This window comes from Chelonoidis abingdonii, chromosome 1 (assembly GCF_003597395.2).
Source record: "Chelonoidis abingdonii isolate Lonesome George chromosome 1, CheloAbing_2.0, whole genome shotgun sequence".
Taxonomy (NCBI): domain Eukaryota; kingdom Metazoa; phylum Chordata; order Testudines; family Testudinidae; genus Chelonoidis; species Chelonoidis abingdonii.
The window spans coordinates 152680020-152704268 of record NC_133769.1 but is presented as its reverse complement, the minus strand read 5'-3'; the positions used below and the strand labels follow the sequence as shown (position 1 = coordinate 152704268).

General features: G+C 45.6%; 1 protein-coding gene across 8 annotated transcripts in view; it reads right to left on the bottom strand.

Moving 5' to 3' along the window:
• Positions 1 to 18879, bottom strand: part of ZNF384 (zinc finger protein 384) — a 33419-nt gene extending 14540 nt beyond the window's left edge. The window contains exons 1-5 of one of the 8 annotated variants that reach the window (XM_032801913.2): positions 18805 to 18879; positions 17168 to 17357; positions 13997 to 14067; positions 13610 to 13850; positions 12902 to 13214 (exon numbers count right to left, since the gene is read on the bottom strand). In XM_032801913.2, the coding sequence (XP_032657804.1) occupies positions 12902 to 13214; positions 13610 to 13850; positions 13997 to 14062 (620 nt within the window). In that variant the 5' untranslated portion in view covers positions 14063 to 14067; positions 17168 to 17357; positions 18805 to 18879. The other 7 variants (XM_075071454.1, XM_075071447.1, XM_075071450.1 and 4 more) reach the window with 7 other exon arrangements.
• Between the last annotated feature and the right edge of the window lie 5370 nt (positions 18880 to 24249).

Here is a 24249-nt window from a genome sequence, read left to right as displayed (position 1 = left end):
CAATGTTAAGCAAATTCAATTTCCCCATAAGAATTAATGTAAATGGGGGAGTTAGGTTCCAGGGAAATTTTTTTCACCAGACAAAAAACTACACCTCTACCCCGATATAACGCGACCTGATAAAACACGAATTCGGATATAATGTGGTAAAGCAGCACTCTGGGGGGGAAGGGGGGGCTGCGCACTCTGGTGGATCAAAGCAAGTTCGATATAACACAGTTTCACCTATAACACAGTAAGATTTTTTTTGGCTCCCGAGGACAACGTTATATCGAGGTAGGGGTGTAAATATTATGTAGATATACACACAGTATATGTTTTAAACAATTTAATACAGTTCATAGCTATAATGATTGTGAAGCTTGGTTGAGGTGGGGAAGTAAGAAGGTGGGATATTTCCCAGGGAATGCCTTGCTGCTAAATGATGAACTAGCACTCGGCTGAGGCCTCAAGGGTTAACACGTTGTTGATATAGCCTCTCACACAAGGCAGCATGACCACAAGGGAGGGGAGACAGCATGGCGGGGGAGGGGGGGGGAGAAGAGAGATGCACACTGCCCCTTTAAGTAAGCTCACCTATTCTTAAGTACATTGTCTTTTTAAGTCAGGAAGTTGAGACAGCAAGTGCTACCCCAAGCTCTCTCTGTCACTCTCCGTTCGTGTACCCTCCCTGCTCTATATGGAGAAGGAGTAAGTAGGGTGCAGGAGCAGGAGGGAGGGGGACACCCTGACATTAGCCCTCCCCTTCCCCCCCCTCCCCCACACAGCAAGCAGGAGTCTCTGGGAGCAGCCCCAAGGCAGAGGGCAGGAGCAGCACATGGTAGTGCGGGGAGGGACAGCTGAACTGCCGACAATTGATAGCCTGCAATTGATAGCCTTAGGGGAGTGGGGAGCTGATAGGGGGGCTACCGATCCACCCTAGTTCCAAATCCCCACCAGCTAGCTGCAACAGACTGCTCTTCCTGCAAGCAGCGGACAAAGCAGGCAGCTGCCAAACGATGTTAGAAGGGAGCACTGCACAACTTTAAACAAGCATGTTCCCAGATTGATCAGCAACATAACAATGAAACCTTAACCAGGATGACTTTAAGCGAGGAGTTACGGTGTCACACATGGGGGTGTAACAATTTTGTATGAAATTCTAGATTGTATTAAAATATTTGGGAAATTCTGCAAGAAGGCAGTGATCCGTATTCCAGACAGCTTCATATTACCTGGAAACCGGAATTGTCAATGCGTAAGACCAATGGTCCACCCAAACTAGTGTCCTGTATCCAACAGCCACCAGTACCACATGCTTCAGAGGGAGATGTAAGCAGCCACCTAGTGGACAATTATGGAATAATCTGCCCAAAGGGGAAGTTTCTTCCAAACCCCAAGCAGTGATTTGGCTTATGCCTGAAGCAACACGAGTTATCTACCTTTACAATAAATTTGTATTTATTATATATACACACATATAATTAATCAGTGGAACTTATTATCCTATTGAGACTAAGAGCTTAGCTGGATTCAAAATAGGTTATTTATATGGATAATGAGAACGTTCAAGTTACCTTAGGTAAGAAAATAATTTCCTTTTATAAAATTTTTGAATTTGCTGCCTCTCAATTTCATTGAAGGTCTCCTTGCCCTTGCATTATGATAAAAGTTTAATAAGGGCAACTTAATCAACCTTTTTTCTACTCCATTCATTAGTCTGTATTCCTCTCACGCATCTGTTCTCTCAACTGAACAGTCCCAATCTCCCCAAGCCTCTAATCATTTTCACTCCCTGTCTCTGAACCACCATTTTGATATGTCCTTTTTGAGAGGGAGGCCCAAAAATTGCAGGTGAAGTCCTTTATACAATGACATAAATATTCCCAAAATTATTACTCATCCCACTGTGTGTGTGTTTCAACAATTTTGTTTTTCTTAACTGGTGCTGCACACTGGAGAGTTTCAATGAAAATTTATTCTCAGTAGAGCCCAGGATTTTTTCCTGAGTGGTTAGGGTTAATATAGTTCGCAACATGTCAAAGGAGTTCAAATTACTCCTTCCAGTATGCATTACCTTAACAGTGTGTAGTTACACAGAAGCCCTCACAACACGGAAATGCCAAAGTTAAGGGTGGATGTGCAACCTTAACTCTGTCCCCATAAATCTGGGTGATTGTGACACTATCTTCAAGAACACAATCACACTTATATTCAAGAGACCCCTGCTTCATCTGGTTCCCAGAAACAAATGAACAGTACTTTTGCCCCTCACTGTTCAATTAACAGTTTCTCTGCCTCACTCACTGGGCCTGCAGAAACACAACCAGATAATAATAGTATGCAAGGATTTTGATTCAAGTGCTTAACCATACAGTGTATTGTATTTAGTTATTAAATCCAGTTTTTACATGATTCTAAATGTTTCTCTGAGTCTAGTATGAGCTTTAGGAAGTCAGCATGGTCCAGCAGACAAAAGAAGGGCTTGACTCAAGGTTTCATGTACATAATAGTAGTTTATGAAGAGGACAAAAGAGCATTGCAGATTGAAAATAACGTCTGAAAGCCAGACAACTCGGATGTTACTCTCAGAACAAAACTGGAAAGAAAGGAGATGCAAAATTAAAGTAGTTTAAGCAACTTTAACTGTCTCCCAAGCCACCCTTCATTCAAACAAAAGACTGAATTTTATGCCTGCACATAGCAGGGCATGTAGAGTATGCATATTCTTAATTACACTGTTCAGTCATCCTACTAATGTACATACTATCAAACCTATATGTGCCACCTATATTCAGCTAGCCATCCCAGCCATGTACAGTCCTCCTAACACCTGAGGTGGCTTGACAAGATCAGACAATACCCTACATCATCTTCCCCACAAGACAGCAACACTAATACCTGCTTGCTTTTTGTAAGCACACCAGTGACCTATGCCAAACACTACTGAGCAGTCACATCAGTTCCTGGAAACTTCAAACATGTTAACACTTTTCTGTTTGCATTTGGTTGGATTCCCAGGGGCTACAGACGCCATAAAATAAATACATCATCCTGGTCCAACTAGATACATCACAGAATATCAGAGTTGGAAGGGACCTCAGGAGATCATCTAGTCCAACCTCTTGCGCAAAGCAGGACCAGTCCTCAACTAAATTGTCCCAGCCAGGGCTTTGTCAAGCCTGACCCCAATCCTGCTATATAAAGTCAGGAGAACGTGAACCAACATACCTAGCTTTGTTAAGGAGGCTGTAGGTTTCTGAAAGTCCTCAGATGAAGCCTCCAACACAGCAGTCAAAATCAACATATAGCACTACATTGATGCTAATCACAGAAATCTACTAGGCTCAATAACTCCAATTGTTTGTAAGTGGTGAATGAGGAGGCCCCATGACTAGAGAATTTAAGCTCTCGATTATTTAAAAAGTTAGATATCTATGTGTTGTGCCTGTCACTCTAGCACCCAAGTTCTGTATATAAACTGCCCTAATCACCATCTGATCTTACATATGTGACTCAAGTTACTAATGTAGTGTCATTTTCCTGAATCTCCAAACAACTGATTCTGGTCACTGCAGCTATTCAGAGTTTTGCTAAGTAACAGTACAATCAAGTGAAATTAACCACCACTCTTGTCAGCTCAGGACTGTTATTCAAAATCCAGCCCACGACAGTAAACCTTATGAAGATGTCAATTTCACATTTCTGGATTGCATGGGAAAGCTCTGGGAGAGGCCTCTTACCTATAAGGTGCGCTCTACATTTTCTTTTGGTTAAGCTAAACAGATTGAGCTCTTTTTTAAGTCTCTTACTACAAGATATTTTTTCCAGCCCTCAAATAACTTTTGTGACTTTTCTCCAAACACTCAACATCCTCAATTTTTTCAACACCCCTTTCAAAGTGCAGATGCCAAAAATGGATGCACTATTCCAGGATCATTCTCACCAATGCCATAGACCAGGGCTAGGCAACCTCTGGCACACATGCTGAAGCTGATTTTCAGTGGCACTCACGCTGCCCAGGTCCTAGCCACCAGTCCAGGGGGCTCTGCATTTTAATTTAATTTTAAATGAAACTTCTTAAACATTTTAAAAACCTTAATTACTTTACATACAATAGTTTAGTTATATATTAGAGAGTTATAGAAAAAGAGCTTCTCAAAACATTAAAATTTATTACTGGCACGCCAAACCTTAAATTAGAGTGAATAAATGAGGACTCGGCACACTGCGTCTGAAAGATTGCCAAACCCTGCCATAGACAGAAGTAAAACCACCTCCCTACTCTTGCTCATACATACAAGGATCAGGACCACCAATGTGAATCAGTGTTGCATTGGGAGCTCCTGTTAAGTTATTTGTCCACTATGACACAATCCTTTAGAGAATCATTGCTTTCAGTGGTACAGTCCTCTGTTGTGTAGGTATGGCCTGTATTTTTGATTCCTAGATGTATAACTTGGCATTTGGCTGTACTAAAATCCATTTTATTTGAATGGGCCCATCTTACCAAGTGATCCAGATTGCTCTGTATGACTGCAATATCCTCGTTATCTACCACTCCGCCAATCTGTGTATCATCTGTAAATTTTATCAGCAGTAATTTTATATTTACTTTCCAGATCACTGATGAAAATATTGAATAGTTCTGAGCCTAAATCTAATCCCTGTAGAACACCACTAGAAACATCCCTATTAGATAAGGATTCCTCTCTGACCACTGTTTTTGAGATCCATCAGTTAGCCAATTCTTAATCCATTTAATGTGTACACTATTGTTTTGTATTACACCAGATTTTTAATCAGAATGTCATGCAGTACCAAGTTTGGGCTTTCAGTACTGGGAAGCTGGCAGAGGCAATGGTGACTCATTAACCTACTGCTGATGTGGAACTAGACATTACCCAGTATACTAATTACACACAAAAAAATACATTTAAAGAAGAGTGAGACTGCAAAGTCAAGCACTTGAAAGATAGGAAATGTCAGCATTAAGGAGGCCTTTGCAACAAGTTTGATGGATAGAAATAACAGCATTGATACATAATAGACTTGGCACCACATGGCATTTTGTTTAAAGAAACTAAACAGTATAAAACTGGCATGGCACACATTAAATGGATTAAACTTGGGGTTAATGATAGGTCTCAAAAACTAACTGCAAACAAGGAATCATCATCAAACCAGTAGACTTCTAATGGGGTCCCACAGGGATCAGTTCTTGGCCCTATGCTATTTAATATTTTTATCGATGACTTAAAAGAAAAAACAAAATCATCACTGGTAAAGTTTGCAGATAATGCACATATATTGGGGAAGAGGTAAATGATGAAGAGGACAGGTCACTGATACAGAGCAATCTGGATCACTTGGTAAACTGGGCACAAACACACACTGAGTTTTCCTATGGCTAAATGTAACTATATACAGCTAGGAACAAAGAACGTAGGCCATACTCACACAATGGGGGACTCTCTCCTGGGAAACAGTGACTCTGGAAAAGATTTGGGGATCATGGTGGCTAATCAGCTGAACATGAGCTCCCAGTGCAGCACCATGGCTAAAAGAAGCTAGTGCAATCCTTGGATGCATAAACAGGGAAATCTCCAGCACAAGTGGAGAGATTATTTTACCCCTGTATTTGGCATTGATGTAATCACTGTTTGAATACTTTGTGCAGTTCTGGTGTCTACAACTCAAGGATGGTGATAAATTTGGGAGGGTTCAAAGAAGAGCCACAAGAATGATTAAAGGATTAGAAAACCTGCCTGCTGGTGATAGATTCAAAAAGCTCCATCTAATTAGCTCAACAAAGAGAAGGCTATGGGGTGACTTGGTTACAGTCTATAAGTACCTACATGGTGACCAAATATTTAATAATGAACTCTTCAGTTTAGCAGAGAAAAGTATACATGAGCCAATGGCTGGAAGTTGAAGCTAGACAAATTCAGACTTGAAATAAGATGAAAGAGTCTGGAACAAGTTACCAAGGGTCATGATGGATTCTCCATCACTGACAATTTTTAAATCCAGATTGGATGTTTTTTGTAGAAGACCTGCTCTAGGAATTATTTTGGGGAACTTCTATTGCCTGCGTTATACAGGAGATCAGACTAGATGATTATAATGGTTTCTTCTGGCTTTAGGATGTATTAATGTTAATTTGCCCTCTTGTGCATATGCATTATGATAAAGCCTTTAATTCCATTGTCACATATTTCCAAAGAACCGCTACCTCATTCAACATACAGGGTGAACAGTGTTCACCATTTTGTTTTGTCCTCATTGTTTAATGTGTGGCCCTTTAAAATGCTGCTTTTAAAACAGAATTATTAATTTCTTCATAGGCTTTTCCATGGCACTCATCACGATAGTAGCTAAGTGCTTCACAAACATTAATGAATATATTTTCACAACCCCCCTCTCAAGTGAGGTATGATCCCCCTTCTCTGGAGCTGAGGCACAGAAGTATAGGTAAAAAATGTCTACTAATTAAGGGGCATCGATTTGAAACGCCATGGGCCTGATTTCTATAGAGTACTTAGCATTATATATATTCAATGCATAGCTTCCATTCATCCCTGCTGCAGTTAGGAATGCTCACTACTTCTGCAAATCAGAACCCAGAGAGCACATTTGACACTCTGAAAAGGAGGAACACATAATTAGTCACCACCTGGGAAAGGTTTGGTGTGACTTGATGGAACACTGTGGCAGGGTAAGGATAGAATCCAATTTTCTAGTACAGCATTCAGTTGCCTTAACCATAAGACCATCTTCTTTCTTCCCGCAGCCCCCTGCCTCATTCACTACAGACCTTCCAACTTCTGTAACATATGAGACGGGGTCCTACAGATGAGGAACTTTTCTACACTAAGGTTGCCAGAATTAAGCCTGTGCATTTCTTACTTTGCAACCCTAATTTTTTTTTTTAACAGAGTGTGTGTGTGTAAAAATTTCCTTTGTTTCTTAAAAAGCAAACTGAAAAAACCTCAAGAATTCCACTCTGCGGCATACTATTGCTATCCACATGGGTCATCAGAGTCACTGCGCAGACCTCTGATACTTGAACTAACCAAGTAACTGAGAGCAAGAGCAGGTTGTCATCCCCTGTAAGGACTAGCACTAATGGGGAAATGAGATATTTTGCCAATGAGTTTCACAGATATTTACTGACAGCAGAGGAACGGTGAAACTCAGGAATTTTGGGTTCCATTCCAGGAGAAGCTCTCCTGCTGACATAGTGCTGTCTACACAGGGGGTTAGGTTGGTATAACTATGTTGCTTAGGGGTGTGGATTTTTCACACCCCTGAGCAATGCAGTTATATCAATACAAGTCTGTAGTGTAGACAAGATCTGAGGAACTATCCCAAATTCAGGTGTCAATAGAGGTGGTTTTGGAATAAATTGATAAACTAAACAGTAATAAGTCACCAGGACCAAATCGTATTCATCCAAGAGTTCTGAAGAAACTCAAATATGAAACTGCATAACTTCTCACTGTGGTATGTCATTTAAATCACCTTTTGTATTACTTGACTGGAAGAGAGTTAATGTGACATCAATTTTAAAAAAGGCTAAAGAGGGGATCCTTGTAATTACAGGCTGGTAAGCCTAACTTCAGTACCAGGCAAACTGATTGAAACTATAGTAAAGAATAGAATTTTCAGACACATAGCTGAACATGATTTGTTGGACAAGAGTCAACATGATTTTTGTAAAGGGAAATCATGCCTCACCAATCTATTAGAATTCTTTGAGAAGGTCAACAAACATGTGGACAAGGATGATCCAGTGGATATAGTGTACCTGGACTTTCAGAAAGCCTTTGACAAGGTCTCTCACCAAAGGCTCTTAAGCAAAGTAAGAAGTCGTGGGATAAAAGGAAAGGTCCTCTCCTGGATCAGTAACTGGTTAAAAGACAGGAAACAAATGGTAGGAATAAATGGTTAGTTTTCAGAATGGAGAGAGGTAAACAGCGGTACCCCCCAATGATCTGTACTGGGATTAGTACTATTCAACATATTGATAAATGATCTGGAAAAAGGGGTAAACAGTGAGGTGGCAAAATCTGTAGATGATACAAAATTACTCAACATAGTTAAATCCAAAGCAGAGTAGAAGAGTTACAAAGGGATCTCACAAAACTGGGTGACTGGACAACAAAATGGCAGATGAAATTCAGTGTTGATAAATGCAAATTGGAAAACATAATTCCTTCTATACATACAAAATGATGGGATCTAAATTAACTTATCACTCAAAAAAAAAAAAGATCTCGGAGACACTGTGGATAGTCCTCTGAGAACATCTGCTCAGCGTGCAGCGGTCGCCAATAAAAGCTAACAAAATGTTAGGGATAGATAAGACAGAAAATATAATACTGACACTATATAAATCCATGGTACACCCACACTTTGAAAACGGCATGCAGTTCTGGTTGCCCCATCTCAAATAAGATATACTGGAATTTCAAAAAGGACAGAGAAGGGCAACAAAAATGATTAGGGGTATAGAATACCTTTCATTCCCTCTGAAGCATCTGACATTGGCCACTGTTGGAAGACAGGATACTGGGCTAGATGGACCATTGGTCTGACTCAATATGGTCATTCTTATGTTCTTATGAGAGTGTCCGCACCAAATAAGGACTTAACTCGTTTCAATGATTCTGTGGATTGCATTCGAGTAAATATCAGTTGAGAAACTAACTGGTTTTTAAACAAAGCTTATCATTTCCTTGTATTTTTAGCTGACAGGGAGTTCCAGGCCCCAGGATTTCCTGCCTCTCCAGCCTTTCTGATGCTCTGCAACTGTCCTCATCCGAACACTGAAAGAGAGGCGAACTGGCAGAGAAAGTCTTTTGTCAAGCAGAGCTCCATTTCTGATGAATGTGCATGGGTAGCCAGATGAGGAGTTCTGCGACAACCAGCCAACAGAAGTTCATTGGGTTGCGGGCTCTAGCCCCTCTGATCAAACAAGTAAAAGCCTTAGGGTGGGGACAAAGGACATGGAACTTGGGGTTTGAGGTGGCACAGAGAAGCTGGCAAGCATGAAGTCCTGTATAACTACTGTACCTCAGCCTGTGGCTCTTCTGCCCTGTCCTTTCTTTTTTCCAGGACCCTGGGCTTCCCTAGCTACTCTCAACTTTCCCTCCATCCCCCAAAGTCAATCTGCTCTTGTGCCCCCATTTCTCTGTGCTCCTCACTCTGTTCCCGCATCTCAGTCTTCCCAGCACATCTCCTGTTTTCCAGTCGCCCATATCCCCCAGCCCTAAGAAAGCTGTTGATCAAAGAGCAATGGAAGGTAGGGGAACTGAGGAACCAGTGAAATGGCAGGGAGAGGTACAGGACCCCAAGGCAGGGAGCAGTGGGAAGGCTTTTTTGTCCCCCATCTTTAAAAAAAGCAACCCCACAACCAATAAAGCTATTCCATGTAGCGAACTGACTAATCATCCTGGTCTGCACAATCCAGGCATCAGAACCAAACACCACATGCAAAGACCTTTCATTTTATTTTAGAGGAAAAATGAGCCACATAGCAGAGAGGCTTGCCAAGGCAGAGAACTAAACTGGACCAGACAGCAGTAACTGCCTCACCAGCCCTGGCAGAGCTGTGCCATATCACACACAAGGAAACTCAGAAGCTCTGAGAAACATTTCAGCCACCATCCGTGAACAGATATATCCCAGTGTAACGAAAGCCCGCCCATGAGTGAACATAAAATGTCCTTCCTAACATAAATCATTATTGCCTCCTTCAGAAAAGTGAACCCCTCAATCTCCCTGAAAAATACTGTAATCTCGGTCTGATCAGAAAAGCCAACTCTGGGTGCAGAAATTCATCTACTGTCCAGTTTCAAACCACCCATTCCTAAACAAAGTTGTGATACCAAGTCACCCAGATCCTGGATGTTTTGCTATGCAGACTAGGGAACAGCATGAGAAACCCCTAGAGGCACCAAATAATTACCTCCTCATGTCAATGGAAAGAAGGCACAGCTACCTCTTGGCCTCCCTGCTAACTTGAACAATTGACCACAAGGTGCTGCTGACTGCATCCACAACACAACTAGAACACAAGGTACAGCTTTACAATGGCTCTTATAATTCCACTCCAGCAGGCCCCCAAGTAGTCATGGACAACAGCTCCTCTTTCCCCAGTATCCACAGGGATCTATGCTGTCCTCCCTCTCCTTGAACACCTACGGTAGACCATTTGAAGATGTGGTGAGAAGCAACGTGCTCCACTGAACTCCAAAACCAGCTATCCAGCTCATCTCCCACGAACACAGCCATCACAATCACAACGATGTCACAATGCTGAGAAATCAGCACCTAGCTGAAGCAACAGTTGGCTGACACTGCATGCAGGCAAGACTGAAGTGACGCTATTCAGAAAGGAAGACATTTCAAAGAACTGGTTTAGACACTATCCTCTGTCTCGGCAGGCATTCCCCAGCAGTACAATGCAAAACCATAGGGTTCTGCTGGACTCATTGCTAACCCTAGATGAGCAGTTAGTGCTAACACTAAGAGGATCCCTTCTACCCCCAGCTTGCTGAAAACTCCACCCTTTCCTCCCACAGGAGGATTTAGCCACTCTGGAGCCTCACATTCATCATCTCCAGACCGAGTTACTATAACTTGCTGGGTGAAGGCTGCCCATTCCTCCGTGGGCTGATGTGCTGTGAGTACATCACCTCTAAGCTATGGTTCTTCCACAGGCTCCAACCTATTTCTATTGCCACTTCTGTTGCCTTAGTCTCTATCTTCTTCAGTGAGTTAGAAGCTAGGTATTATCAGCAACCTGCACAGCAAGGCATCTCAGAAAGGCTAGGAAGAAACACATGGAAGCCAAACATTAAGCCATCTCAGAGCAGGGGGTTGGAGTTACAGAATGAGCTCCTAGAAAGCAGACTGACCTAGTTTAACCCTCTTCAGGGCACCCAGCCAGACTCTCAACGATGAAACATTTCTACCAGAATCGGTGTTTTTATGACACCACCACACACATGTACATCCACACCCCAAGCAAAGCTTCCTCCAACCAAGAAAGGAGGAGAGTAGAGACTTCATGAAGACCATTAGGAACCTCATCAGGCAGAGGTAAAATACCTAACAAGCACTTTGATACTGTAGCAATGAGCACTACAGAAACCCCACTAGAGCAAGGAACAGAACCCAGGAATCCTCAACGAATGAGCCACTTGGAAAGGTCCAGCTTGAAAAGTTTGGCCATATTTGCACTATGTGATTTTTACAGAGGGAAAAGTTACATTTTTTCCATCTCTGTCACAGGTCAAATAAAAGATAAGATTTTGCTCAAAATTTCAAAAAAATCTACCTTTGGGCTGAGAGTAAGCATGGAAGATGGCAGCAAAGAGACTGCAAAGGGGGCAGAGCTACTACCTGATCACCAGTGAACCTCATGTCAGTTTCCCTTTCCCCTTGCACAAGTGCTCAAGTTTCCTTTGTTCTAAACATTGGCCTGTGAGGGAAAAGCCCAAACTTTGCATGTTGCTTTTTGCGGAGTCATTCCACCTGCTTAGAGGCATTTTTCAGACTTACAAGCAAACAGGGCTATAATTAAAGTCCCGGTGTAGCTTTAATTCTAGTGTTCACTGCCAAGCGCATCCTTTATAAATATACCTTCAACAACCTAACTAGCGACCCAGAATGACGCTCGAGTCGCATAGTGTTGTGGTTGATGCCCAAAATAAATGGTAGGGCTGCAAGTACCAGACTCCCCCACACTTCCTGCAGGTTGATCATATTTTCAAAGTGAAAAACTAGGACACTGGTCAAAGGGCTGGCTTCACATGAAGTTTTTGTATCAATTTCACATATCGGTATAGTTAAAGTGATACAAGCCCCATGTTGGACACAGTTATACAGAAAAAGGTGCTTGTACTGAAATAGCTTAGTTACAGAAATTGAGTTATATTGGTATAAAAACTAACCAGAGAAGCCCAAAGGACAGGTTTTGTTAAGAGATTAAAGAAGGTTAGTAAGGAAGTGGGAAAAGAGCCCCACCACTTCCATCTTCCACTACAAATACAGAACTGGGACACTGCTGTAAAGGCCAGGGTGGGAGAAAATATTTAGCCTTATGACCTCTTCAGCTCTCCCTACTTACCACTATTCACCCTCCCATTCACCCATCAACCCAACCCACTCAGCTCAGAAACACCCCTGGCCTCCTCAACCACATTCAATGTTCACCTTTTCAGAAACACCTACGCTCTACCCTCCCCCAGAATAAGACCCTCTCCTCTTCCTACTTACCCCTCCACAACTCAGAACCAGCCCCCTCTCCCACCAATTGCTCTTGGCTCATAACTCTCCCCGACCCTTATCTGACACCCATCACTAGTCTCAGACACACTCCAACACCTAGCTCAGAAATCCCTCAACCTTTTGCTGGAGTGGAAGAGTAGGAGCAGAGCCATCAGGGAGCATGTTACCTGAAATTACCCCACAGAAGTCTATTCCTTGCTCATTGCGCCTCTGTCCTCTGCTGTCTGGGGTCTACATACTGCAGAGGCAGGAGCCCCACCTCAGTGACAAGCAGGTGTACTGCAGTTCCTAGTTGCAGCAAGTGGTACTACACCCTGCAGTACAACTGACACACTACACACATTATTGGGTGAGGTTTTGACTAATAAGACTCATTAACCAGCTGCTCCAGGAGCATTACTTCCTGACAGTGCAGCAATCCTTAAAATCAGAATGATCTGCATTTTTTAATTTGCCTGATTTGTTAAAAGAGAAAAGGAAATGAAATATCAACTCTTTCTGCAGCTGGAAGAGTCTGCACACTGGGACTTCATAGGGAGAAAGCACAAATCTTCTCTTCCCCATGTAACCGCTTCCCCCACCCCACACCGTGAAACAGCCATGGTTGAGCCCCACTCCCCACCTGTACGTCTTGCCATCCTTGTGCTGGTCCTCATCATCCTCGTTTGACAGCACAAACGGATCGCTCATCACTGGCAGCCCCGACTCCTGCAGTCGCTTCTTCTTCCGTCCCCGGGGAGGTTTAGGGGCAACTCCCCCACCTTCAGAGAGGGAGGTTATCACCTTCTTCGACAGGTCAGGCACCACCTGGAGGGCAGCCTGGGAGCCAGGGGGTAGTGCAGAGACAATCATTGGGGCTGAGATGGGGAAGGTTTGGGCAGAAGATGCTGTGGTCACCAGGGAACCTGAGTGGGAAGTAATCACCAGGCCAGGACCTGCAGGGAAAGAAAGGGGAAAGAGCTCAGATATCAGCCCCTCCAGACATCAGGGGCAGGGTCCAATCACCTTTCAGATCCCCCACCCCAATAAAGTGGGGCCTCAAAATTCATTTTTAACCCTGATCCGCAAGGAACAGTAGCTATCCTCCCTATTCCATCCCACTGTCCAGTATTGGACGTCAAATGCTCAGCAACACCTGGAGAGGAGAAACACCAGAAGTACACTGGGCACAATTAAAAGGTATGACCAGGACCCACCATGCCATCTGTTATCCGAGACCTGAGTCAATCTACAGCCTCAAAAGGAAAACATTCAGAACCCTATCCACTTCATTCCCTCCAGATGCTGAGACTACCCTTCCATTCCTCCACAACCCCATGATGTTCCCTACCTGCTGTCATGAGCCCGGTAGACTGCACTGGCACCACAGTGATGTTCTGGGTCACGGGGGCTTGGCTGTGTGGGGTCAGCTGCTCCGACTTGGTGTCTGAATCCATGGAGATGCCAGTGGGTAGGGCCACAGAGGTGGGTACCGTCAGCAGGGTGGGGTAGTGAGGGGGAGCCAGGCTGCAGCCCTTTTCAGGGGGCAATAGCTGCTCCTTCATCTTGTTAATGAACATGGTATTCTCGATCTACATGAGTGTGAAAGAGTTTTTTTTAGAATACCCCAGAATTGACACCTCCCAGCAGTAGGCGCTGTAGGAAATAGATCAGGAGCACTCTGGTCCCAGCAAGGAGCAGAACCAAACAGACCATGGTGGAAGACAGAAGCCCTTACCTGTCCCGAGACTGTGGGCGCTGCTGGCCAGAAGTACGGAGAGGAGTTGAAATGAGATTCTTCCATCCTAGCTGGGCAGAGGGGGGAAGACAAGAAAAGAGAGACAGAGACACATGTAAAAGGAAAACATTAAACCCAGAGAGACTGTGATAAGGAACTGGCTCAGCCTAATGCAGTAACCCTTGTGGGATCTCCCTTTTTAAACTAAGCAACATGGCCCCTCTTCTGATCTTTCTGCCAAGACCCTGTCTCCCAGCAAGGAAAAGAGGCTGCTTCTCACCACTCACCCAGGACTAGGTTCCTCTCAATTACCTCCTGACCGAAGCTTAGAACTTACAGTCTCCCACCCTAAAGATGACTAATTTCCCCTGTGGGGAAGGGGTGGGTGGGTTTTTGTTTCTGTAGACATGACCCTCACAGGTGGAAACAAATTCTCACAATATTGCATATAATCCAACCCCCAAACAGTGTGAATTCCAGATCCTGCCTGCCCCTGACCCTTCATCCTAACATAATGTCAGGCACTAACTACCCCTCACCCACAGGTAGCAGGAGAATGTTAGCATAGTGTTACACAGGGGGGAAAAGACAGAGAGGGAAACAGACTTGCCCAAGATAACATAGTGAGCCAACAGATGATCAGGAAATAAAATCCAGGACTCCCAATTTCCTGTTTCCTACTGCTCTAATCCACTGGACCCCACTCCCATGGGAAAGTGTAAAACAGAACCTAAGGATCCTAAGTCCAAGCAGACTCCACTGCATTCCCCTGGGAAGAGAACCCAGGAGTCCTGATTTCCACATTCCCCCACTTCCAAAAGGGGTGAAGGAGTGACTCACTATGCCACCCCCCTTTTAGTACCATCCTTCAGCCATGTTTTGGGCACACGATCGTATATCACCACCCCTTAAGTCACTGCTGCCCAACCCCAGCTCTCAAGTCAACCCGAGGCTATGTCTACACTGTAGAGACTATACCATCCTAGATACCTCAGCACAGCTATGCCAGCATAACCCCGTAGTGTAGCTGCAGCTTACATCAACAGAAAGAGGTTTTCCATTGGTGCAGGAACACAACCTCCCCTAACAATGGAAGCAATGTCAACAGAAGCATTTATCTACTGCCAGAACTGCATCTTCACTGAGGGTTAGGTCAGCTTAGCTCTGTCTGTCAAAGGTATGGATTTTTCACACCCTTGACCAATGTAGCTAAACTGACTTAATGTTTAAGTGTAGACAGACCAGGCCAGACACCAAATGGCAGTCCTCTCCAGACTGGAGGAGCTTCACCTCTGTGAGCACAGCAGTTGGGAGAGAGATAAAAAAATCCACTCCCTGGGATAATATGCTCAGCTGGCAAAGCTTTCAACACCAATGAAATGGCTATTTAAAAACTAAGGACATTCATATACAAAAACTGTGTTATGATAGAGTGAAGGCTGAGACCATTCACTTAAATATATGTTGATAATTAAATATACGTTGATCACTTGATAATTAAATTCCATTCAATAAAAACTACGTTTGGATAACATGAAGTTTGAAAAGTGAGTTAGAAAGTCATAGTTAGAAAGTGTCTACGGTAAGGTTACTAGTGCAGCCTCAACTTGCTACATTTCTACAACAGTTATGAAATACAGTCTTTAATTACATGGCCATATATTATTTTTCTGTAGGCCCCATCTCATTAAACAGACAGGTTGCTGAGCAGTGTGCAATGAATAATGTAGAAATAAGACATTTTTAAAAAGTGTAATAAAACCAAAATGAAGATGAACGCTGTACACACAATTCCTACAGATCAGCCAAAAATCAAAGAATTTTAAAGAAACCCAATTACTTGTAGTTTTTTAAAATCAACTACTTCCTTTCTGTGTAGTGAACCCACCCTCGCCTCATTCATTACCTACTGTCCAACAAGTACACCTCTACCTCGATACAACATGACCTGATAAAACACGAATTCAGATAAAGCAGTGCTTTGGGAGGGCAGGGCTGCGCACTCCGGTGGATCAAAGCAGGTTCGATATAACGTGGTTTCACCTATAACGCAGTAAGATTTTTTGGTTCCCAAGGACAGTTTTATATTGAGGTAGAAGTGTATACTTCAAGGCCAAATTTTGTTCTTAGCTACTCCAATATAATTTCACTGTAAATTAACTGATTTTGATTGAATTACTTTGGATTTACACTATTGTCATTCAACCATAACCTGGTCCAGAACATGAGAGAGTTACAGAAGCCATCTCATCTTCATTTCCTTAATACCACTCAGCCCATGACTGAAGCAGGGGCCTGTGTACATTAGAGTCTAATTATGTGACAGAACATAATCATAATGCAAGTATACGAGGGGGAAGAGTTAATGCATGTTTGTGACTTCTGAGTGCTTCCTATGGCATTTCTATAGTTTACCAAGGCATTTTAAAACCCCCCACAAGATTTAAGTACTTTCACTATTTGCCCAGACAGAATCTTAAAACCAAAATGAAACTGGGTTTGTACAATACAATCTTTGAGGATTTTATGCACTATGCAAACACAGCTGATGGTGATGCCAGATTCCCACTGTTTCACCTGTAAAGTTTTAGGTGTAGAAGATAAGGGCTCATAAAATTAAGTAAAATCCTGATTTTGCCTCTCCCCCATCCCCACAAACATAATATACAGCCTTCTTTCATTTAGAAAATTGGAAGATAGTTAAAAGCAATTCAGTTTTCAAACTCAAATCCAAACCAATGTTGATGGTGACAATTAATAACTTCCTACCCGCAACTAGCCCACTATTAGAGTCGTTATTTAGTCACAATTTTATTTATAAAGGCTAAAGTACATTTTCCACTGTACCAGTTCTCAGAATATGGCTAACTCCCCAAACCCTTCACACTTGGGGCGAGATCAGGCTTGGAAAAATTCAGTTTAAAAGATGAAAGCTTGACAAAGTTATTATGAACTGCAGGGTGTGAGAGAGGGGGAGTAGTCACAACAGAAGATTTCATGCAATTTCAGCAGCATGCCAACCCTTCAAAGGGAGGAAATTTGAAGATAAAGTTCCTCCATCAGACTTCTGTTCTCCTACCCACAGCTAGCCACCCATTGTAGTCTAATAACCCTTTTGGAAATATGAATCCATATTCACCATCCCACCCCCTTAACACAGCTCACACTTACTTTACCAGAACTCTGCATGTAACCTTTCCAATTGCTCTACCACTATCACATACGGGATGGAGCGTCAACCCTGTACCACAGCATGTTCCCACTGAAGCGCCTTCATCATCTCAGCTTCCACAAACAGGCCACAGATGGGACCTTCTTCCCATTCACCAGTCTAGTATCAGACAGATGTCAGCGTACCCTCCTGATATAAACCAGAAACAATACCTTCCATGTACAGGCCAAATTTACATGCACCGAACAAACAATTGAACAAACAAGATAGTTCGATTACTGCTCATCATGAGGGACAAGATATCATCACTATGGCTCTCACAGATTCACACACTTCACAGGCTGGGCTTACATTTCATGGAGTTACTGCACTGAATCACTGGCACATACATGAAAAGCATAGCAAGGACTTAGAGTGGAGAAGTGGTGTGTACGAGGAAGTACAATTAAGGCTAAATATGCAAGAATAGATAAAGTAGACTTTAAATATAATTTTCCTTACTTTCACAGTTAATTTAATTATTGTGATGTTCCACTTCCAACTTTATAATAATAAAAAAAACAAACCCTGAGGCTGACACATGGGAGTGGTGCCTAAAGCATCATTATATCTGTACAAAACCTGATTTCATGGTGGGGAAGTTTTAGGCACAAGTCATGCTGGAAACAATTCATGATGAAGTGCACACACTGAGCACAGGGCATTTGATGAGATGCAAAAGCATCTTCACAGAGTTCTGAGGAAGAAGAACTAAGGAATTCTATGTAACCATTTGAAAACCCATCTCTGGTTCCATGCCATCAATAATCTAACAATAATGGAGAAAAAAGAACTGGATTCACCTTCCCCAACCACTAATAATACACTAAAGGTCAACAATCTTCATACCATTCCCTCAGACATCCAATCCCACCTCCCCCATACCTTCAAGCTAGACAGGAAGTCATGCCCTAGAGGTGAAGCACCCTATTGCCAACCCTCTGAACAGGTCAGTCCCTGGAACGGAACTCACTCCCAGAAGAAAGGCCCCAGATCCCAGAGCTGGGCACTAGGGCCACCCTACAAAACTGGGGCGGGGCAGGGGCAGCCAGTACTGAATCATACCCGCAGCTCCCCGCATTTTCCTGGAAGTTTCTTACCCCCACTCCCTCTCATTCTCCCTCCTCTCGCATTTCTCCTCCTTCCGAGGCCGTTTCTGCGAACAAACTACCAGCCTTACTGGACGCGTTGGCGACACCAGGGCTCGGGGGCCTGCATAGCGGCGCCGGTGGGGGAGGAGAGACGCGCCCCGCAGCCAGCGCAAGGGCCCGGCCACAGGGAAACGGGGACCCCCCGGGGCATGCACATCCCACGGGGGCAGCCCCGCCCCCGGGGGAGCCCCCAGCCCGCCCCCCGCAGGCACAGAGGGCGCCGAGCCCCAACTGCGCAGCGGCCGAGCCCGAGGGAGGGGCCGGGGCCGAGCCCGAGGGAGGGGCCGAACCGATCCGGAATCGCAATCCCCGCGCGGCGGAGCCCGGAGGCTGACGGCACTCTGCACCGACACCCAATCGCGCCTCCCCGCTTCCGCTTCCGGGTCATTCTAACCCGGAAGTACCCTTGCCCAGGGTCTCTCAGAGTCTCGCCCACCGCCGATTACCGGACACCACCCCCCAGCTGCGACCCCGACCCCGGCTCCAGCGGCGACAGCAACCTCCTCACCGGAAAGAGGAGCGGCAAGTCACTTCCGGTTCAGGAGGCGGGGCGTGTTTTGGTACGTCCGGGGCTCTAGAAAGGACGGAACTGACGTCATAAAAGGAGACTTTTGCAGTGCAGGAGGAAATGAATGAATGGACTCGCAAACCGGAAGTGCTAATCATGGGCACGGAAGACGGAGGCGGCGCTCGCGCCGCACCGGACTAGCCGCAGGGCCAACCGTGGAAGGGCGGGAATCACCTATGACAAATCAGAACCACCAGCAGCCTCTCAGGACGAGGTGAGATGTTCCTGCCGGAAGCAGTTGACTCCAGGCCGGAAGTAAAGGCTGAAGTAACGATTTTTGACAGCGGATGATGCTCCGCTTTCAGAAGCGGAAATAACTCGAGTTCCTAGTCTGTGATGTCATTTCCGCCAGGGGCGGCTTTTATCGGAATGATGTATCTGCTGAATATTCATGAGGCTCATCAATAATTGACTGTCGGCTGATTGACAGCGTTTCCCGCTGCTGAGGGACAGGGCGCGGCCCCATGCGGAGCCCGGCGGGCTGCGGGAGAGGCCCGCGGAGCAGCCTGGGCCGGGCTGTGTCCCGCAGGAGGGAAGGGCCCTGGGGCAGCTTGTGAGCCAAGCAGCTGGTGCAAACGTGCGCCCAGACACGGCCCTGCAGCTGTTCCCTGACTGTGCCCACAGCGCCACCCCTAGGCCTGCGGGGACTCCTGCAGCGGTTTGGCTGAGTGGTAATTCTGGCGTGTTGCCCCCCGCAATATACACCCTGAGGTGGGCCCAGGCCCTGTGTACATGCCAGAGGGCTGGACTGAGGGTTGGGGACTCTCCTCACTCCCTGCGCCTCTTCACTGCCTGCACTTGATCCTCTTCTGTTGGTTGTCTGGGCACACAGGGACCTTGGGGCCCGAGGGCTTTATGTGCTGGACAGGGAAGATGCTGCATGGAGCCAGTGTGGGGGCTATAGCTGTATCTCTGGGGCCCAATGTGTCATTGCACTCTAATGTTTTATGGAAATATGCGCATGAGTGTAAATATAATGTAACTGGAATATGCTTTATGCAAAAGGTCTCTTGTAAGGTATCATTACAAAGCTTATAATCTACTGAGTATGTTCATCCTATTTGTATGAATGTATCATTCTTGTAACTTAAGCTAGAAATATAAAGTATAACTCTGAGGTCCTATTGTAATTATGCAAAGCTTGGGCCATTGATGATGGTTTAAAATCTGATGGCTCCCATTGACTAGGACAACTAGTTGTAAATGGCTCTGTTTACTTGCAAACCTTCCTGTGTTCCTGTAAGCCACGGAATCCATCTTAAACCTGGTGCTCTTCCATTTAGAAGGAGGGATGGGGATCCAGACAGACAAAATATGCCCATCTTAGGCCAGAGCTATAGAAGGGGGTGGAAGAGAACAAAGGAGGATCCCAGTCATAGAGAAAAAAAAACATCTGCTTTTCACCTGAGAGAGCTGCTGGAACTAACAAGGACTGTACAAGGGGAAAGGATTGGGCCCCCACTAGGAAGGAGTCTGTGAAACAAGCTCATTGGAACATCTCTGAGGCTGAGATTTACCTGTAAACAGTCTTTTAATGTATTAGGCTTAGACTGGCATTTTGTGTTGTTTTGCTTGGTAACTTACTTTGTTCTGTCTGTTATTACTTGGAACCACTTAACTCCTACCTTTTATACTTAATAAACAAGTGATTATATTAACGCAGAGTAAGTGATTAATACCTGGGGAAGCAAACAGAGTGATATGCACAGCTATCAGTATTATAGAGGGCAGACAATTTATGAGTTTATCCTGTATAAACTTTATACAGAGTAAAACAGATTTATTTGGGGTTTGGATCCCATTGGGAACTGAGTGCTGGAGATAGGTGACCAGCTGAGCAGTTTTTGGTTAAAGTCTGCAGCTTTGGGGGCGTGGACCAGACCTGGGTCTGTGTTGCAGCAGGCTCGTGTGTCTGGCTCAACAAAGCAGGGTTCTGGAGTCCTAAGCTGGCACAGAAAACAGCCTCAAAGGTAATTTCAGCACATCAGGTGACAATCCCTTAGGGGTCTCTGTGACCGAACTTGTCACAACCACTGTATTACATTCATGAAAGTTCTCTGTATGATCGTGTTCTACTCCATAGGTTACCCCAGCTCCTCCACGAACTAAAAACAGTGGAGGTGATTACCCTGGGGGATTGTAAACCACCCTGGAAAAAACAGAGTAGTTTGCATTATTGGTTCAAGCTGGGTTTTCCACAGATTAAGCAAGGGCTTTTGGTATAAAACATGGTGGCCAAACAGCAGCTCACAGAGCCACCCCCGCCACATTCTCTGCCTACCAGACTGATGTGAGGAGCTTGGGGCTCCTGCTCTGAGGCAGAGTGGTGTGGCTCAGACCTTGGAGATGACTGGTGCCTACTGAAAATGGGGGTGAGGCGCAATTTAAAGGTTCAGGCCCCCTCCCCCAACCGCTTGAGTCATGCCCCCCCCAGGCGCACACACCCTTCCTGCAGCTCCACGTGGATAGGCAGCAGCAAAAGCAGTGGTTCTCCCAGCTGATGCTGCCTCTACCCATGGCTGCAGCTCCCAGCTTGCTGGCTACAGCAGCTGCAGTGCAGGAAGGGGGTCCGGTGGCACCATGTGACTGAATGGGGCTTGAAAATGTGGTAAATACCGGGGGGGCACATGACCCATGTGGCCCCCTCACACATGGCCTTTGGCTTCTGCTCAGCAGGGTGGGTGTGGTCTCAGGGCTTCAGCCCTGTGTGGTGACCTGCCAGGGTTTGGAGCTTCAGCAGGAGTGGGGCTGAAGCCCTAAGCCCAAGCAGGCACCTCCTGAAGCACCAAGACCCCCACCCCATTGGACAGAAGCCCCAAGATGCACACACCCCACACAGCAAAAGCCCCATACCACCAGCCCATTGTGGGGCTGAAACCCTGGGCCCAGCAGGTGCCTCTCAGCAGGGCTGAAGTCCCAAGACCCTGGCTGGCATGCCCTGGCACTTGAACTTCTGAAGATTGTCATTTGCAGCTCAGAGGGTCAGTAAGTTTGGCCACTCCTGGTATAAAGAGATGAGCTTGAACTGATACAAGGCTTTCTTTTGATTCAGCAAACAAGCAGGACTTCAAGGGCTCCAACCCTTGTGGAAGGGTTGGAAGAACTTTGGATTGCTAGAGCCCTATCAGACTGCTGGTTAGTAACCTCTGGTAAGCTCTTAGCGTGCATAGAGGAACTTTTATTGATATGTTTTCTCTGTAGTGCTCTTACATTTATTCTTCCTTTGTGAGGGCTGGTTGGTAACTGGTAAACATTGTTGTGGCCCCTGAAGAAGGGGTAACCACAGGTGCTATTCTCCAGTCAGACTTGCTGGGGAAATCAGTGAGGTGCAGAGGGACTGCAAATGTAAACCCACTGGTCTGCTGGGAGAGAGAGACATGAGTCTCCTCCCAAGCGGTGTGATGGCTGGGAGTGTCAAACCTTAAGTGGGTGCCCTCATGAAAGACCAGTAGTGGGGTCGAAGGTACTGTTAACTCTGAAATTGTGACATGGGTCCTGAGCTGCAAAAGAGGTGGCAGGCGAGGAGGCTGCCAGAGAGGCATAAGGGAGAATCTTAGTGGGGGCCAGATAAGGAGCTGCAATAATCCAAATCATAGAGGACAGAGCACAACCAGGGATCTCAGCAGAAATGGAGTCTAGAGAATAGTTGGCAAGAGATTCTAAAATTTACAGGCCATCTGTAGCAAAACTGGCTTCCCTCCCCTGTCTGTGCTGTTAGCATGGAATCTGGAGGACAGGGGAATGAGCACATGATGTTAGACAGCTTGACCGCATGCGCAGCAACCTTATTGCGGGACAGTATTGAGAAGGAGCTCTTGATGTAGGGGAAAAAAATACCAGTGGGTACAAAGGACAGATGACACTTGAACAGCAACTCCCTTTCTCGCTCTCTGACAGCCCAAGTGACTGAGATCTCACTGTACTCCCTAGGGAGCCTCCTACAGGGAAACACTAGTACTTCTTCAGTCTTCAGTAGGATACATCATGAGTGGGGAATTGTTAATGTATTTAAATAAAGGGAATTGACAGCCTAATCAGTTTGATAATTAATGTCCTTGTTAATTTGGGTTGTTTGAATTGCCTCATGAATATTCATGAATCCTGTAATTTATTTCTATATTTGACAGTTCAACCCTGAAGGTGACATTTCTCCCTCTGTGCCAGGACCCAGCAAGTGAGTTAGGATCTTAGGGGTCCAAATCTTATCTTTGTGAAGAGGGGCTGGAGCCAGGTACTCCTGCCTACCCTCCTTACTGTGCTTCAGGCCAAACACACATCTCCAGCCTCTGCTGTACCAGACTAGGGACTCTCCACTCCCCTGCCAAGGAAGGGATGAGACTGAAAGTCACTTGCAGGGGGAGGGCTGTCACAAGCTGAGCAGCTGGGTTGCTCTATGAAAATGCTCTGTGCCAGACAAATTCATTTTCTTAAATACTGACTAATGTACTGGAGAGGAAAATATATAATTCTGTTTTATTCTAAACCAGTTTTTATATCACTCTTGTCACTCCTGAGCACCTTCCAATAGTGCATTAAGAGACATGACTAACATCTGTCACGTTTAATTCATTCTGTCTTATCCTCTCCCCAGGAGGAGATAGCCAGTCTCCCTGGTCATAATCCAGGAGGTCTCCGATCCTGGTAACTTCTGCCAGGACCAACCTCTGGCGCACCACGGGGGACTCCGCCACCTCCACACGGAGCTGGGGATTGTGTAGCAGGGGCTCCATGAGGAGATCTGCCCCCTGTGGTTGCCCCATGTAGCAGGGTGGTTACCCGCTCCTGCCCTTCAGGGCTTGTAACAGCCCAGGAGAGGGCTGGGGAAGGGAGCAAAACCCTGGCTGATTGGGGGAAGTGGCTGCAGCTGGGGCCATGCCCCAAACAGACTAACTGGGCCTTATAAGAAGGCCAGGGCCGCCAGAAGCTCAGGATTCTCTCTCTGCTTGTAGAGAGAGAAGGGCTTGGCTGCTCGGGAGATGAGCAGGATACTGGGAATGGAGCAGGGCTGGGGGAAGGCTAGAGGAGCTGGGGAGCTCTGGCCTAGGAAAGCCCCAGGCTGTGGGCCTAGCTGAGGGCCTAAGACCAGTACTGGCGTTGCAGAGGGGCAGCCCAATTATAGAGAGAGGCAGCAGGTCCAACCCAACCTTGCCTGTGATGAGTGGCATGTACTGCAGTCTGCTCCAGGGAGTGGGGCTAGATGGTGACTGGCAGTAGCCTTACACTGAGGTGGGGTTAGTGGGTGGGGGTTCCCCAGGGTGGGGAGACCCAGAGTGTGGGGATACTGCCAAGGGGGCAGCAACTCGGAGAATGGGGCACAGGGGTC